At 32.0% G+C, this 15,676-nt stretch overlaps 1 protein-coding gene across 1 annotated transcript; it reads left to right on the top strand.

Annotated features, from left to right (window-relative positions):
* The first annotated feature begins 1,322 nt into the window (after positions 1–1,322).
* On the top strand, positions 1,323–15,676 carry LOC129952698 (uncharacterized). Its single transcript, XM_056065465.1, has 2 exons — positions 1,323–1,715; positions 13,886–15,676. The coding sequence occupies exons 1-2, from the start codon at positions 1,692–1,694 to the stop codon at positions 15,179–15,181; spliced, it is 1,320 nt and encodes a 439-aa protein (XP_055921440.1). The 5' UTR covers positions 1,323–1,691; the 3' UTR covers positions 15,182–15,676.

Below are 15,676 nucleotides of genomic sequence, written 5' to 3'. Positions count from 1 at the left end.
TGCTGATATAATTTTGCTGTCTGTGTTTTAGTTTTTATTTTTGCAAAACTGTTAGTCTACTTAAATAACGTACAAGATGAAGGAATATCGAAGAGGAAAACTATGTTTAAAGTGCGAATGTATGTTTAGAGGAAAAATATATAACGCTTCCGTCATGGTTTGCTAAGAGGTCCAACAGATGTCAGTGCTATTATATTCGTTTTTGCAGAAATTGACAGGATCATTAAATTTTCGCTAAGAAAAACCAAGCTATTAAAATTTATACCATTCATTGTATTCTCGTCTATAAAATATTCTATAGAGACTTTCTTCTGGAAAAAAATATAACTCGCAGTCATGAGCGACATTTTTTGAATTTCTCTGAACTACTTATGTTTAGAAATTCATTTGAAGTGACTTCAAAAATGTATCTTGATTTATTCGATAAAACTTCATTGCAATAAATGCAAAAAGCCATCTCGGTCCAACAACAATTCGAAAAACAATCTAACTTCAAGTTCGCATATCAACTCTTTCGTATATCACAAAGTTGTTGTGGTTTCATTGACATATCATTTGCTGTTTTGCACTTAAGTGATTAATTTGTTGTTTATTTTGTTTGTGTTTAATTGAAAGAATACTACTTTGGTCATAAGCACATGGCATTGCAAATATTATCAAATCCACCCCGAACAACGACCTTGCTGTGACAACATCGCATCGTACGTCGCCACACCACACATCTACCGCATAATAAAACAAAACCACATAGCGTACGCGCTTCTTTCCTGCGTACATCGCTCGTCTTAGACTTTGGATTATTTATAGCATTACTTAATACAACATTTATACAGCATAACAGTTACATTTTTGGTATCAGATGATATCACTCCTCGATCATGAAAAAAAATAAGAAACAAATAAACCGATGACTTTTTTACCCAAGACTTGAGTTGAGTGTGTGGAATGGAAGAGAATTGGAAAAATAAACAAAATTGAAAAAAACGTGCGGCTTCCACCACCAAAAGGCGCAACAAGCACAACAAACATAAACACTAGTAGCTTTTATGGAGCAATGTGCTTAATCTCAACTTAAGTCACCATCGCCATCGTGTCGATTGATCGTGGGTTTTTCAAAGCTTTTTTGAGTCTCTGCAAAAAGGCACTTACAACTTGTCGAGGCTATACCTCAAGATACTTGCAGCAGCAGCAGCAAACCAAAGCAAAACAGAGTAAAACCCTACCCCAATATCAATGTCGTGACGAAACTGAATCAAGGTTTTAAATAATTTGTTGTTGTTGTTAAAGTTTTTAGTTTTGAGTGTGGGCTTTGCGAAAAACAAGAAGAAAGCTTTTTACTTCAAACTTGAAGACATAAAACAACCATCATCATACAATTGCACGTAGAGATTTGAGTAAAGGTTAAAATTATGTGTCGGTTTATTTTTTTGTTTTTTTTTTTTTGAAATAACGGTTGAACAAGGGGGATTGCATTTGAACAGTATTTAACTCGAGTGTCAAAGATTTGTTGAAACAGTTTTACCCTCAAAGACGATTGGGTTGGGTGCAAAAGTAACGGTGGTGCGTTTCTTTTTCAAAAAAAGCACAAAGGCACAAGGGTGTTCTTTTTTAATTCGAAGGAATATAATATTCGAATCAAGTGTATTGTTTTGGTGAATTTTTAAAAAAGTTATATCCTGTTCCCGGGAACCATGAAAACCCGTTGGAGTTTTGTGGTATGAATTAAATCTAATTTTCAGAATAGACAGAAAAACAAACATGAAAATAGAAGAACATTTTAAGAGTGACAATTTTTAAACTTGTGAAAGTTCCTTATGCGAATGTGAATTTGAATTTTGTGGAGTTATAATTTTTTAATTAAATTTTGGACAGACATTAATATGAAACTTTTTGAGGGAAAACTACACTAATTTTAATCTTTATGGAACTAAACAAAACTTTAAAATATTTCAATGGCAACCCATACAATTTTTAAGTGAAATACTGAAACAATTCGTCTGTTTTGTAGTTGAATAAACACAAAAAACAATAAATCAATGACCATCAAATATTTGATGTATTCATTAACTTTTAATAATGTGCTTACAAATATTTTTACCTAAAATTGATGAAAATAGCAATTTTAAAAAGTCAAGGATCAGACCGATAATATAAAAATTTGTAACTGATTTTTTTAAAGAATTAGCTATTGATAGGAAATAAATATTCAATATCTAAAAATTTCTAGATTTTTTAAAAGAAGTTAATCTGAATGCAATCTTTGACCATTTTAATTAAAAAAGTGTATTCTTTGCTTTTACTTTAAAACTGAGCTTTCAAATTCTAATAAAATTCGTTCGGAAATTTTAATAATTTCATTTTCCTTGTAAGATTTAATTGCAATATTTTGATCATATTTTCTTCTTTATTTATTTGTTAAATGGTATTAATTATTTCAGTTGTTTGGTTGTTGAAATTTGTCTGAAATACATTTTTATTGTCTCCACTTATTCATTTCAATTTTAAATAAACAACAAATTATTCACTTCCGTGTAAATAGTTTATAAATGTATAAAACCACAAACAACTTTGCGCTATACAAAAGAGTGGATTAGAAAACTTGAAACTATTTTGTTTATCTTCTTGTTTATTATTCAATAAGAATATTTGAAATTTTTTTCAAATGATTTTCAGCACTTTTTTGGTAATAATTCAAAATGATTTTCATTAGCGAAGAAATAAGAAACTTAACTTGCAGAACAAGACATTTCAATTTTTTTTTAAAGACTTCACTTTATTTTAAATACCGAACTAAGCTTAAAAAAAGAAACTGGTTTTATGTCATATGGGATGTTTCTTAATACTAACGAAATTTAAATTCATTAAATATGTATGTTTTTCTCAAAATATTAGGCGAATTCAGGCGCCACTGAATCCCTGAACAATTTTATGTGAATTTAGAAATTATGATGAACAAAAAACATCAACCAAATAAATTTCAAATTAATATCACAATATTTTTAATGATCCTAAGTGATCCATAAGAAGTTGGTATGTTAATATGTTTTCTTTTTCTTTCTTTTTCAAAATATGAAGTTACATAAATTATTGATTCCAACGCATTATAAATCGATTTTCATTTTATCAATAAAAAAATGTGGGTTCATAACAATTTACCAAATGAACAGAAATAAAATCATGATTGTGATAATTATTATAACCATGCATTTAAAACAAAAGAAAATAGAAAAAAATTACCTTAATCTAAGTAAAAATAACTTTAATGGAAATCTTGTTGTTGTTATTGTTTGTGTTTTGTTTTATTGTTGTAATCACAATTTTACTTTCACTGTTATATTATTATAAGGCTTATGTACCTATATCTTACCTATTGCACATGATATTCGTGCACATGTAATTAGCACTTTGATGCTTGTCAAAATATTTCTTCTTTTCCAACCTAAAGTTGTTGCAATACACAATTATTTAGTTTATTTTTGTAGTAAGTACGATAGGAATTATTTTGCGTAAGATTTTATTAATTCATTCGTCTAAGGGCGGAGCACTCGATGTAATTATAAATAGAAGTTAAATAGATTTTATAATGAAGTCGATTTTGTTTGCACATTCTGTTACTAATGATGTCAAAAGGTTTAAACATTTAGTCAGATCAATACTCGCTCGTATTTCAGATAGCTCTTAATTGAAACTATAATTGTTTTAATATTGTTCGTTATCATTTTAAATGAACCATTTATTTTCTCTTAAGCATATTTGTATGATAGAAAATTGGATGTATAAATTTACTTAGGCCCGAACTCACTTAATTTGAAGTTGTCCGATTTCGTTTTTCACTGGAATTTTTTGTCTGAGATAGTCAAATGAAAATTCTAAATTCTTGTTGTTACCAAGCGAAAAAAAATTCAAACTATTCAAGGTCCATAGAATTTGGAATCAAAGAATTTAAGTTAAATTTCTGATGTGCGTGTGAACGTACGTTTGTACGTTTGGGATACCATTTTCGTCGTCCATATCTCAAAAACTGTTAAAGATATTGGATTGAAATACAATTTCTTATATAGACAATAATACAGAAAAATGCAGAAACGATTTTCAAGTTAATTTTTGTTGACCCCAAATACCTCAAGAGCCAATAGCACTAGTGACTTCAACTATATATTTTTGATATCAAATACGAAGATAAAAAAAAACGTTAAATTGTTTTTTTTACAAAATTAAAAAAACTGAGATAAAATATTTGTCACCTCGAATTTTCTACGAACAAAAACTGATATTACCTTCAATATAATTTCATGCAACGAAGAATTTCTAACATTTTTGGCAACTGAATAAACTTTTGAAAAAAATGGAGTAACGATTTAAAATTAAAGCTTTAAATATTTTGATTGGTAAAAATAGATTTTTGACTTAAATTTACTAGGCTAAAAAGCTGATTTAGCTCATTTGCTAAAACTCAAATCATGGAATGGCTACTTTAACTTAAAGCAATTTGCTGAATCCATATTACATCTGTACAACTATTCCTACAAGAGCAGTGGATGGAATAGTCCAGTTAACAGTTTGGAATTCCAAATAATTGGTCCGTTTAAGTGTAGTTGATTTGTGTATTTTCACGAACTGTCACTTTTTAGACATGTTCGGATGCTCGTTTTTTAATAAAAGACAATTGACTAGTTAGCAAAGCTTTACAATTTTGGACTTCCTTAGTAAATTGTTAAATATTTAGCAAATTTAATTTTTAATTGGTAAACCATTCAAAAAAAGCTTCTTTAAAATTTTCTGGTATTGTTTTTAATGTTCATTAAAAACTTGTAAGAAATCCAACAGTCCTTTTTATTTAAAAAAAAAGAATCAACAAGAAAAATTGAATCAGCATTTTTCTTATAAGAAATAAAAATTCTAAAAAGTTGATTTAATAAAAAAAAAAAAAGTTTTCGAATATAAATGTCAGAAACAAAAACATATATTCAAATCAAACTTATTTTATTACCTACATTTTTTTTGGAAACTTTATATTAACTTTTAAGAAAATTTCAATTAGCAACTTTTTTTACGAAACACGATAGACTATACAAAAACAACTACCACCTATACTAAAACTTTTTCGACACAATTACTATGAGAAGAAAGAAAGATATTGACTAAATATATATTTTCTCACACATAATATTGTTATTAATATTTTTTTTAAAGTTTAAGAAATTTCAACAGACAATTTTTAATTTTTTTTGAAGAAACTCATTTTCCGAAGAACTGATTTTATTTTATCAAAAAATTAAACGAATCCTTTCAATAATTTTAGACGGTTCCAATGGCTAAATAAATTTTGTATTAATGATAGAAGTGTTCAATGATCCCTAAAAACGACCTGTCAAAAAAATTCAAACCAATTGAGTCCTTATACTTTCCAGTCTACTTTCATTTTAGTTGTCTTGACAACATGTTTTGACACCTCACCAATCAGAAACAATAACTTTCCTTACCTACAAATCAGTTAAGTCACCTGAACCTTAAAAATTATTTCTTTGTTTGGTGTACCTATCCCAAACTGCAGCTGTCAAATTAATTATGACACAATAGATGAAACATAAATGGTCAGAATATTAAAAAGTTTCTCAAGAAAGAACAGTTGTCAAAAACTATGTTTAGAGATTTTAATGGTTGTTTCAAGCTATAATTGCTTTCAATCATTGAAACAACCATTCAAATTTTGATGATTGCAAACAAAACTATCCTGAATAAAAAAATAAAAATTTGCTTTCATTGAATAGATTTTATATATTTAAAAAAAGTAACAATGGACTAAAGAAAAAGTTAAGGGTTAAACTCCTAACATCATTTAATTACCAAACATTACACATTTAACTTTTTTTTAATAGTTTTTAAGGGCTGTAATTAAAGGGCCTTGCACATGAGAGTAAACAACGAATGAACTAATTGACGAACAAATGTGATTTTACACATTTCAAACAAAAACACATTTAAATTATAAGAAACTAATTGACATTAATGCTATAGGATAATAAAATTTGCATTTTGTTGTCTAAAACAAGAGAATTTTTTTTAAAAACAGTGTGGGAGTAACGAATTGCAGTGTGGTTGCTACGAAGTGTTAAACTCTATTCGCGTTCCACATACAATCCACAATGCAACGAATAAATTGTTCGCGCGCAACATAACCTCATTATCAACCATTCTTGTGTTGTTTTTGTGTGAAAGGTTATAGCTGAGGAAAATATGGAGAAAAGGGTAATTCAATTCGTCGCTATCTATAAATAAATATAAATGAAAACGCACTTTTCATAACATGAATTACTCTTGGAGAATTTGTCAATTCCTCGCAGGAGACAGTACCCGTGAAAAAAACTTTAGGTGGCAGTCCAACGCACTAACCATCATGCCACGGGTACTACTATCTGCGAATAGAAATAAGGCCCATGTGAATGAAAAGTCAAAATTTACGAACATCCACAGTTCGCAGTTCGTAGCTTATGTGCACGATGCTTAAGAGCCACCAACGACTGACGAATAAATGAATAAATGTTATTTTAAACAATTTATAAGCCTAAATTCTGGGCAATTTCTAAACAAAAATGTAGTAATACAGTTTAAGTTGATTTAAAGCTAATAAAATTAGTTTTGTCTTTGCCAAATTAAGAGAAATGTAAGAAAACAATTTTTCTTTGCGAATTGTAATCTGATTGTAACCAACTGTCAAACTCAATTCACGTTTCACATACAATCCACACAGAGTCGTTCCATGTAGACTACACGATTTTCTACGTGTAGACAACTCAACGTATACAATTCATCATTGTCTACATGTAAATGTACAATTATATTGATTATCCTCGATTCTCGATTCTGAATAATAAAGATGAAGAAGTTTCTTCAATCGTTCAAAAGTCAAGCGGTTTTTTGACATGTAATGTACATAAGACCCTTTTAAAAAAACTCTTTCGATTTGAGCGGAAGAGGCTGGAATAAGAATAAGTTTTTTTGCCAAATTCAACACATTTGGATGTTTTATAGAAGCCATATTCCAACAAACGATTGATTTTTTAATATCTTTTTCATAAAGAATTTTAAAAAAGTTGATTTTTCTATTAAAAGAGTCCCAATCTTTAATTCCATCATTATTTAGCGATGCTTAGACAAAAACTGCCACGCGATTTAATTTTGACTAACCGTCAGCTTCAAATTGTCAAAATGAGGGTGTAAATAATAAGCTGAGAGAGCATATTTGTTTAGAGCCATATCCAGACGTGATTTCAAAGATGTTTCGTGTTGTGCCTTAAATCTATCTGGGAGTTTAAACACAATCAAAGATGCAAACTGCTTCTCCAGCAGAACAATCAACCCCTTGACATCTGTTTATTAATGTGCAGACTGGATGAAGAAGCTCGATGTAGTTTTTAATATCTTGTTTGAACTCTTTTAAAATCAAAGCAACCTTGGCATTAATATTTTTGTCGATTAAGTCTTTGGATAAAAGATTTCCAATATGACACGTGTGCTAAGCCATATAAAATGCTCTGCATTTTTCCCCATTTTCTTCATTGTCGACATCATTATCTACATTGTCGATATTGTCAACCTTGTCTACATTGTTGACACAATTGTCTACGTAGAAAGGTAGACAATCAAAGTCGACATGTAGAGGAACAACACTGCTTCTTAACCTACAAAATATATTCTATTCAGTTTTTAAAGCATAAACAAATTCAAGAAAAATCCACTTTGTTGAAAAGTGTAACATAGGCTTTAATATATAAAAACCGAAATAAAAATCGAAGACAAATTCTCCAACAGTTATGTATCACAATAAAAAGATGCAATATGTTCCATATTTGCCGATGTTTTTATAGGTCAGTCCATTAAAAAAATTGCCTAACACTCCAAAAACTAACGTGATCACATTTTAACACTGACCTTAATTTATTACCCACGCACTTTGCCAAAAATTTCTTTTAAAAAAAGTTACGTTTCTTTTACAACAAAAATCATAATCCAAAACATGACTTAAGTTTTGCTCTTATTATGGTCATTTTTCCATTAGTTTTACGCATATTTTTACCAAAGATTTATTAATCAATCCTAACACACTATAATCTGCTATATTGTCAGTGAATCAGTAAATCAGAAGCCTTTCACAGCTGTTAAAATCCATGTTTGTTTGTTTTAATTAAGAAACTTTTGAATAAATTACCAGCGCCATCTACATAAATTTAAACAGACAGACAGATAAAAAAAAAAACACCTTTCATAAGCCGGACATTTAAATGACTGTCTGAGTCTGTGTCTGATGCTTCTGGGTTTTGAACTTGTTTCGTGAGATATCAACTTTTGTTTTTTATTTATTTTCTACTTTAATTTGTCTTAAAAGACATTTAACAAATCACCAATTTAATCCCATTAATGACTGAATAATTGTGTTGAATAAACTTGTTTTTATTAAACTTTGATATGCAAATAATAATATAAAATATTATTCGTCTAATGAACTCTGGTGATTTATGGTATTTTACCTAAAGATCGGCGGCGATCACTCACAAAATGGGTTTTATGTTAAAAATTATACAATAAATAGCTAAATTTTTTGTTTGGAGTCCGACCGATGACTACTTGACGTGACGTTAAAAGAGGTCGATTTACTTTCGAATTTGCACGAAAACAGTAATCTGATATTTTGGGTATGTCTGACACATATCTGATCCACCAACGCCTTCTTTTGTTTGAATCATAATATTTGATTTTGTAACATCCTTCTTTAATGGCCGCCTCAACTCTTGGTGTGGCGGGACCCTAAGCTTTAAATTTTAAAGAGCTCTTGTATATTGATTAATGATGGCCAAAGGCTGAGACTAAGAGGAGAATGTGTTGTCTGAGTTATGCAATAGAAATTCCCAATCCAAGATCCTCTTAAAGTAGGATTACATAAAACCAAACCAACCCGCTTCTGCCTCCGGTACCTACATTACCGACAAAAAGTCATTGAAATATCACTTAAACGATATAATGTACCAATATAAGACAAAAGCATCTCCCCAAAGACATTTATTTTGTGCTCACGGTGCATGGAAGCAGTCAGGTGTCTCTTGGTTAATGTTTATGGTTATGCAATGCATCCGAATTCGAAGTCCCAATCCCAATCACCAACGGCAACAATTTATCAAGCAAACATACGGTTCGTTGGTTACTTACTTGTTGTTAAAGCCCTCATTTGTTGAAGATCAAGTATCATGCAATAAGACACGACACAACTACGGGCCGGTGGCTTCGCGGAACAGACGCAGTGCACGGATCGAAGAAAAAATGAGATCACCTGAAATCTCTGTGTGCCGAAGAAATTACCAAAGACAGCCACTTCCATACCAAAACCATGCCCTGCCTTGCCCGAGAGTCTCAGTCTTCTCATCGACGACGATGATGAAAGCTTTCGATCGAAACCACTTTCGGTTTCAATGGAATGAAAACGAAAGCGAAAGATCAAACCAAAGTCAAGGCGAGTGTAAACAGAGCACAACGAATTTATTGCTAATGACGCGGCGAACAAGACAAACAAAACAAAAGAAAACCATAAATAAAATTGCATGGAAAAGATGGAAGAAGTGAAGAAGTAAGGAAACCAAAACAACAAAAAAGAAGCTTTTAGTGTTATGTTCGAAAAGTATCTATTCACCTTACATATGTAGATTTAGTCAGAGTTGCGAGTGGAGAATTGAGACTCAGACTGAGACCAAGTTGAACTTATATCACAGTCATGTAATCACAGATCGATAGATCGATCCGATCTCGGTTTGGTCTTGTTCGTTGGCGCTGCTGGCTGAACGGCTGAACGATCGAACGTGAAAGTGAAAGTGGACTTTGTGTTTGATTTCCTGAATATTAATTCTTTTATCATGTTTTGTTTGTTTGTTGATTATGTTTTTGTTTTGTTGTTTTGCTTTTTCAAAGCACGTTTTTGCCTCCTTCGGGTTGGCAGGTGAACACGTTTTGGCAAGGAATTTATATAAAACGAATCACATACGAACCAACATGAAAAGAGAAAAAGGCTGGGTTTAAGAAAAAACAATATTTTTGCAGAGAGTGCGTATGGGGTCTTAAGTGGGCAATTTTTAATTCCAGATTGGTTGTAATAGTAACAAGTTTTCAAGTGGTTTTATTCTTCCTGGTCTACATAGTTTCTTACAACTGGATTTAGGAGCAAAAGAAGAGGGTTTGTCATTTGAAAATTCAATCAATCTAATTTTGATGTAAGCCTGTCAAAATGTCAAATTTGTGTTCTCTTATTTTCCATCGAGGAAGTTAAATTGATTTATTTTTGATCGATTTTGCAGATTTGTAATTTTTGGGAAAAATGTTATTCGTGTACAAAATTGAGCCGTTCATATTTCTAAGATCTCATAAACATAAGAAAATGTCTGATTTACATTTATGGTTTTTACTGTCAAGACCCTGAGATTATTATGATTGTTCCTTTCAAGTCTTTTCTATCACACTATTAAAAGAGGACAGACAAAAATGCTAAATTTAGGATTATTCACATGCGAGCGACCAACGATTCAACTAACATTCGTCCATTATGAAATTTCTTTCACATGACTTAAGTAAATTAGTCATTGCAATGCACAACAATGACTAGAATGACATTTTTAGGAAGGTTAGGTTAGAGTGGCTGTCCAGATGTCATTGACGCACGTAGACCTCAATGAGGTTACTCATGGGAAAGTAATGAACACAAACCATTTCGTGCTTTTAATAAAGTTAGAGAGACGTTTTGTGTCAATCGTTGCCAGCTCACTGGAATTATCGATGAAGGGATTACCGAGAAAGTTATTCCTTCTAATTTAGAGCGCTGGACATGTACATTGTACATAGAAGGTGTTGGATTGTTTTCTCTTCCTCCTCGTCCATGCAGCTTCTACAGAAGTCATTTGTGTAGACCCCTAGCCTCAGAGCATGTCTTCCTCTGAGGCAGTGTCCTGTTTTTACTCCAATTGTAGAGTTTATACTCTGTCTGCTGCGGGATATCAAGCCTTTTGAACGTTTTAAGTCTTTGCTTGGCCATATTTGTTTGGTTGCTAGGCAGGTGGTACTCTGTGACCATCTAGCATTTGTTGATTCTAGAGCATATTGTTTGAGAAGATGTTTGCATGTAGCATGTGATGTTCTTATGTTATGATTTTCTCTAACATTAGGCAAAAGTGTTCCGTTTTTGGCGAGCTCATCGGCTTTGCAATTTCCCAGAATGTATCTGTGACCCGGCACCCAAATGAGGTGAATATTAAATTGTTCCGTAATCTCATTCAGAGATGGCCGACAATCGTCGACTATTTGAGAGTTTGTGGAGACAGACGCGAGAGATTTAAGAGCGGCTTGGCTGTCCGAGAAGATTCGTATATAATTGCAAGATATAACGTTTTCATTGAGCCAGGATAGTGCTTCTTTAATCGCCATTCCTTCTGCCTGGAATACATTGCATTGATTGGGAAGTCTATATGATAGACTGAGATTCAGTTGTTCCGAATAGATATCACTTCCAACTCCGTGATCGGTCTTTAAACCGTCTGTATAGAAGTGTACCGCAGGATCTTGAAGGGATTGACACATGGAAGCTTTTACCGAATACCATTTTCGGGGTGGTACAGTCTAAGCGAGCTGGGATAGATCTGAAACTGTCTAGAATAGTAACATTTTTAGGTAACGGCAGCCGAATATTTTATTCGTTGAAATGTGGATCGTATGTGGAAACAAAGTTTGACAGTTTTTAAAATTAAAATTATATACGAGACAAACAATTTTTTTCTTAAATTTTTCATATTTTGGCAATAAAAAAGCTAATTTTATTAGCTTACACTTTGCGAAAGTTAATTTGGGTGTTTCACAATTCGATTATCTTGAATTGGATTTTTCGAACATGCAAATGGATGTTCTGTATTTTTGTTTGTTTAATTTTTTGAACGCATTCAAATCATATTTTTTATTTCGGTGAATTGATCTTTGATAGCTTCCTTCTGCTAGAAATCGGAGGGTCTCAGCAAGTTTTTGAATTGAAGGAATCGATGAAGGTCTTATAAAAGGTTTTATTTCCCTCGGAATTCTACATAATTTTCACTCACTTACATTCTGTCAGGTAAATCCAATGTATTTGATCTGTCTCGCAAAATTCATCTTCTTATTTTTTTCTTTGAATTCTACTTCCCTTTTTCACTTAAAATTGCCAATAATATTGCATCCATCTTCAAAACAGAAATAATTTTACTTGAGAAACAAAATAAAAATGGATGATCCTTCAGCTCTGACAGTTCGAAGCAACTTTGAAGTTTTCGAAATCGAATTAAGATTTATAAATTGTTTAAAATCACATTACTATTTCATTCATCGCCCTCATGTGAATAGCCCTTTAATCTAATTGTTATGTGTTAATGATTAAAGAACTCTGTTTTTTTTTGCTTATATTTTTAAACTTGCTTAATATTAACGAAAAATTGATTTATTTAAATATGAAAGGTAATACTTAAAAATCTTGTTCTGATTCATATGAACTAATAAAAAGGATTATGAATAAAACATTGAAAGGGAGAAGAATTAATCGTTTTCCAAAAAATCTTAGGCCAGTTTATATTTCTGAAATGTCGAAAACATACAAAATTGTTTAATTTACATTTCTGTGTCTTGCTGTTGAAACCCTGAGATCAAAAGCTATGAATAGATTTGTGAAGTCTTCTCTATCACACAATTCAAAAAGGAAGAAAAAAATGCCAAGTTAATTTGATTGTGTTTGTTTTATTTTTCTGCTGCGTCAATCTGACAGAAAAAACTCTCGAAAATCTTATAAAATTTAAACTTCAAATAAGAAAACACTGTGAAATAAACTAAGACTTCAAGATCATCTTCTTTTTAAAATGCACCAACAAAGAAAAATCAGAACGAAAATTTGACAGCTTTCCCAACTCTAGTTCTACTGACAAATAGTAAACAAATCAGTTTACAGTTGTTCAACCACAAAAGATGATTGAAAAAATCCACTTTCCTATTGTCAATCAATTTTAGGACTTTTATTGGAAATTTAAGAAAATAATAGAATATGTTAAAGGGTTTCTTAATATTATCGTATTTATTTTACTTAATAATTTAGATCAATCAATAAGATTTTGACTTAAGCCTTTTAAAACGTCAATTTTCTACTTTTTTGGTCTATTGAGGACATTGAATTTATTGAGTCAAATTAAAGATTATGTTAATTGTGTTAAAAATATTTAAGAAGCAATTCTTTGAAATAAAGTCATTAAAACAAAAATAAATAAAATGAAAATTTGACGGCTAACCTGACAATAGTTCACAATATTAATACACAATTTTGTTCCATTCGCCACCAAAAAAAATCAATTTTGTTTTAAAATGAAAACTAATCAAAAGAAAATAACTAAAATGAAGTGAAAAAAGTCCAATTTTCAATCATTAGAAGGACTGTTGATATTAGATTACGGAGGAAGAATTTTAGAATTATAGTTAAATGTCAGGATAAACCACAAATAAAAGCTTTATACAAATAGCCAAATAGAATTAAAACATCAGTAACAATACCCCATAAGGGGTACCTGGAAAAATATTCGGAACTTATGTGTCAAAAATTTGATTACCAATGATATGTCAGTCTGGAAATTGATTTTTTTTCGTTAGATTGATTTTTTTTTCAAGACTTTAAATTTAAATTCTTAAACCTTAGGTGAACCTCACTTCACTACAGTTCAAACATTGAACTACTATTCTGCAACTGGCCACAATTAATAGAAGAATTGATTTGACACAAACAAAAAAATATATTTAAACTGAAATATTTTGTCAACTAACACCTTTTCTTTTTCCTCTTCTTTTTTAGATCGCCACATTGTGCGTGTCCTACATTATAACTTTTACATCTGCCAAAGCATTAATCGATCAACAAGCAGAAGCTTCCCAAGCTGTCAGCGCAAGTGTAGCGCAACAACGAATCGGTCATATCGAAGATGATGTTGTCGATGTACACGACCATCATTATCACGAACATCATCATGACCCAGGCTATTGGAAGAAGAAGGTAATCTGGAAGGAAGGTTGGAAGAAAATTTGGAAACCGGCAAAAAAACAAATCTGGAAACCATCATGGAAGCAAATTTGGAAACCAATTTGGGTGCCTACAAAAGTTCCCGCCTGGAAGGATATTCAAGTTCCAGCATGGAAACAAATATGGAAGCCAGTATGGAAGGAAATTCAAGTGCCTGCATGGAAGGAAATTCAAGTTCCCGATTGGAAGAAAATCTGGAAACCAATTTGGGTGCCAACAAAAGTGCCTGCATGGAAGGACATCCAAGTACCTGAATGGAAGAGAATCTGGGTGCCGGTATGGAAGGAAATACAAGTTCCTGCCTGGAAAGAGATTCAAGTTCCCGAATGGAAGCAATATTGGACACCTGAATGGATAAAAGTTGGTATTCCGGGTGAGAAATTCTTGGGCAAAGATCACGAAGGTTGGGAATACACTAGTCACGATCTGTGGAAGAAGAAATTGATCTGGAAATCACATTGGAAGAAAATCTGGAAACCAGCGAAAAAACAAATTTGGGTACCAAGCAAAAAGCTCGAATGGAAAGAAGAATGGAAACAAACATGGAAACCAGCCAAAAAACAAATCTGGGTTGACGATAAGAAACTCGCATGGAAGGAAGCATGGAAACAAATATGGAAACCAGCTAAGAAACAAATCTGGGTGCCTAGCAAGAAACTAGAATGGAAGGAAGACTGGCAACAAATCTGGAAACCAGCCAAAAAGCAAATCTGGGTCGAAGACAAGAAGCTCGAATGGAAGGAGGCGTGGAAACAAATCTATGTACCTGCCTGGAAGGAAATTTGGGTTCCAGCATGGAAGAAAATCTGGAAACCAGTTGTCATTTCTGAATGGTTCCCATCACCAGATCATCACGATCTTCATCATGGCGGTGGCGGTGGTATAGAAGGCGGCTGGGATCGAAAAGGCAACGATCCCAAGGTTTTATGGAAACGAAGTGGTGAAGCAGCAGCCAATCCACCACTTGAAGAAACCCATAGCAGTAGTCCAGCTGTAGCAACTGGCAGTGCCCCGGCAACGGTGGCAGTCGAACCAGCGACACAGGCACAACCAGCAGCGCCGCAACAGTGATCAGTCTTCAGGACTTCTAAAGGTCCCCTAAGTCTTAGAAATATAGGTTATAGATTAGGACTTCCTAAGTTAATTTAATTAAAAGCCCCCATTCGAAGAGATGAGTCACCAAGAGACTATTTATGCGCCATTTTGGAAACAAATCTTCCCTCTGTTCTATATAACTGTCATTATTTAAAAATAACGTGTGCAGGCTGCACATTGCTTTAAAAAAATCCATCCTTGTAAATAATTCAGTCGTTCATAAGATACCTTAAGGAATATTTTATAAAGTTATTATTGTTGATCTAGTAATTTGTTATATGTGGAGTAAATGCTTAAGTTAAGAATTTAATAAGAAAAATATGTAATGGTATTTTGTAGGATAAAGAAAGGTCACAAGAATATACACAAAAACACACACCTAACAAGGGCTTTCCCGGGCCCCCAGCAACAAACGATCCTAGACGATTTTATTCTTTTTTTTAAAAGAAATAAACAAAAATTAAAAAATAA

The sequence above is a fragment of the Eupeodes corollae genome, chromosome 3, assembly GCF_945859685.1.
Source record: "Eupeodes corollae chromosome 3, idEupCoro1.1, whole genome shotgun sequence".
NCBI lineage: Eukaryota > Metazoa > Arthropoda > Insecta > Diptera > Syrphidae > Eupeodes > Eupeodes corollae.
The sequence above is the reverse complement of the archived record's forward strand: the minus strand, read 5'-3'. Positions and strand labels throughout refer to the sequence as shown.

Coding starts and splice junctions, on each gene's coding strand:
- LOC129952698 (XM_056065465.1), top strand. CDS start 1,692: ATGAAAACCCGTTGGAGTTTTGTG. Junction 1,716..13,885: donor AAACCCGTTGGAGTTTTGTG/GTATGAATTAAA, acceptor CTTCTTTTTTAG/ATCGCCACATTGTGCGTGTC.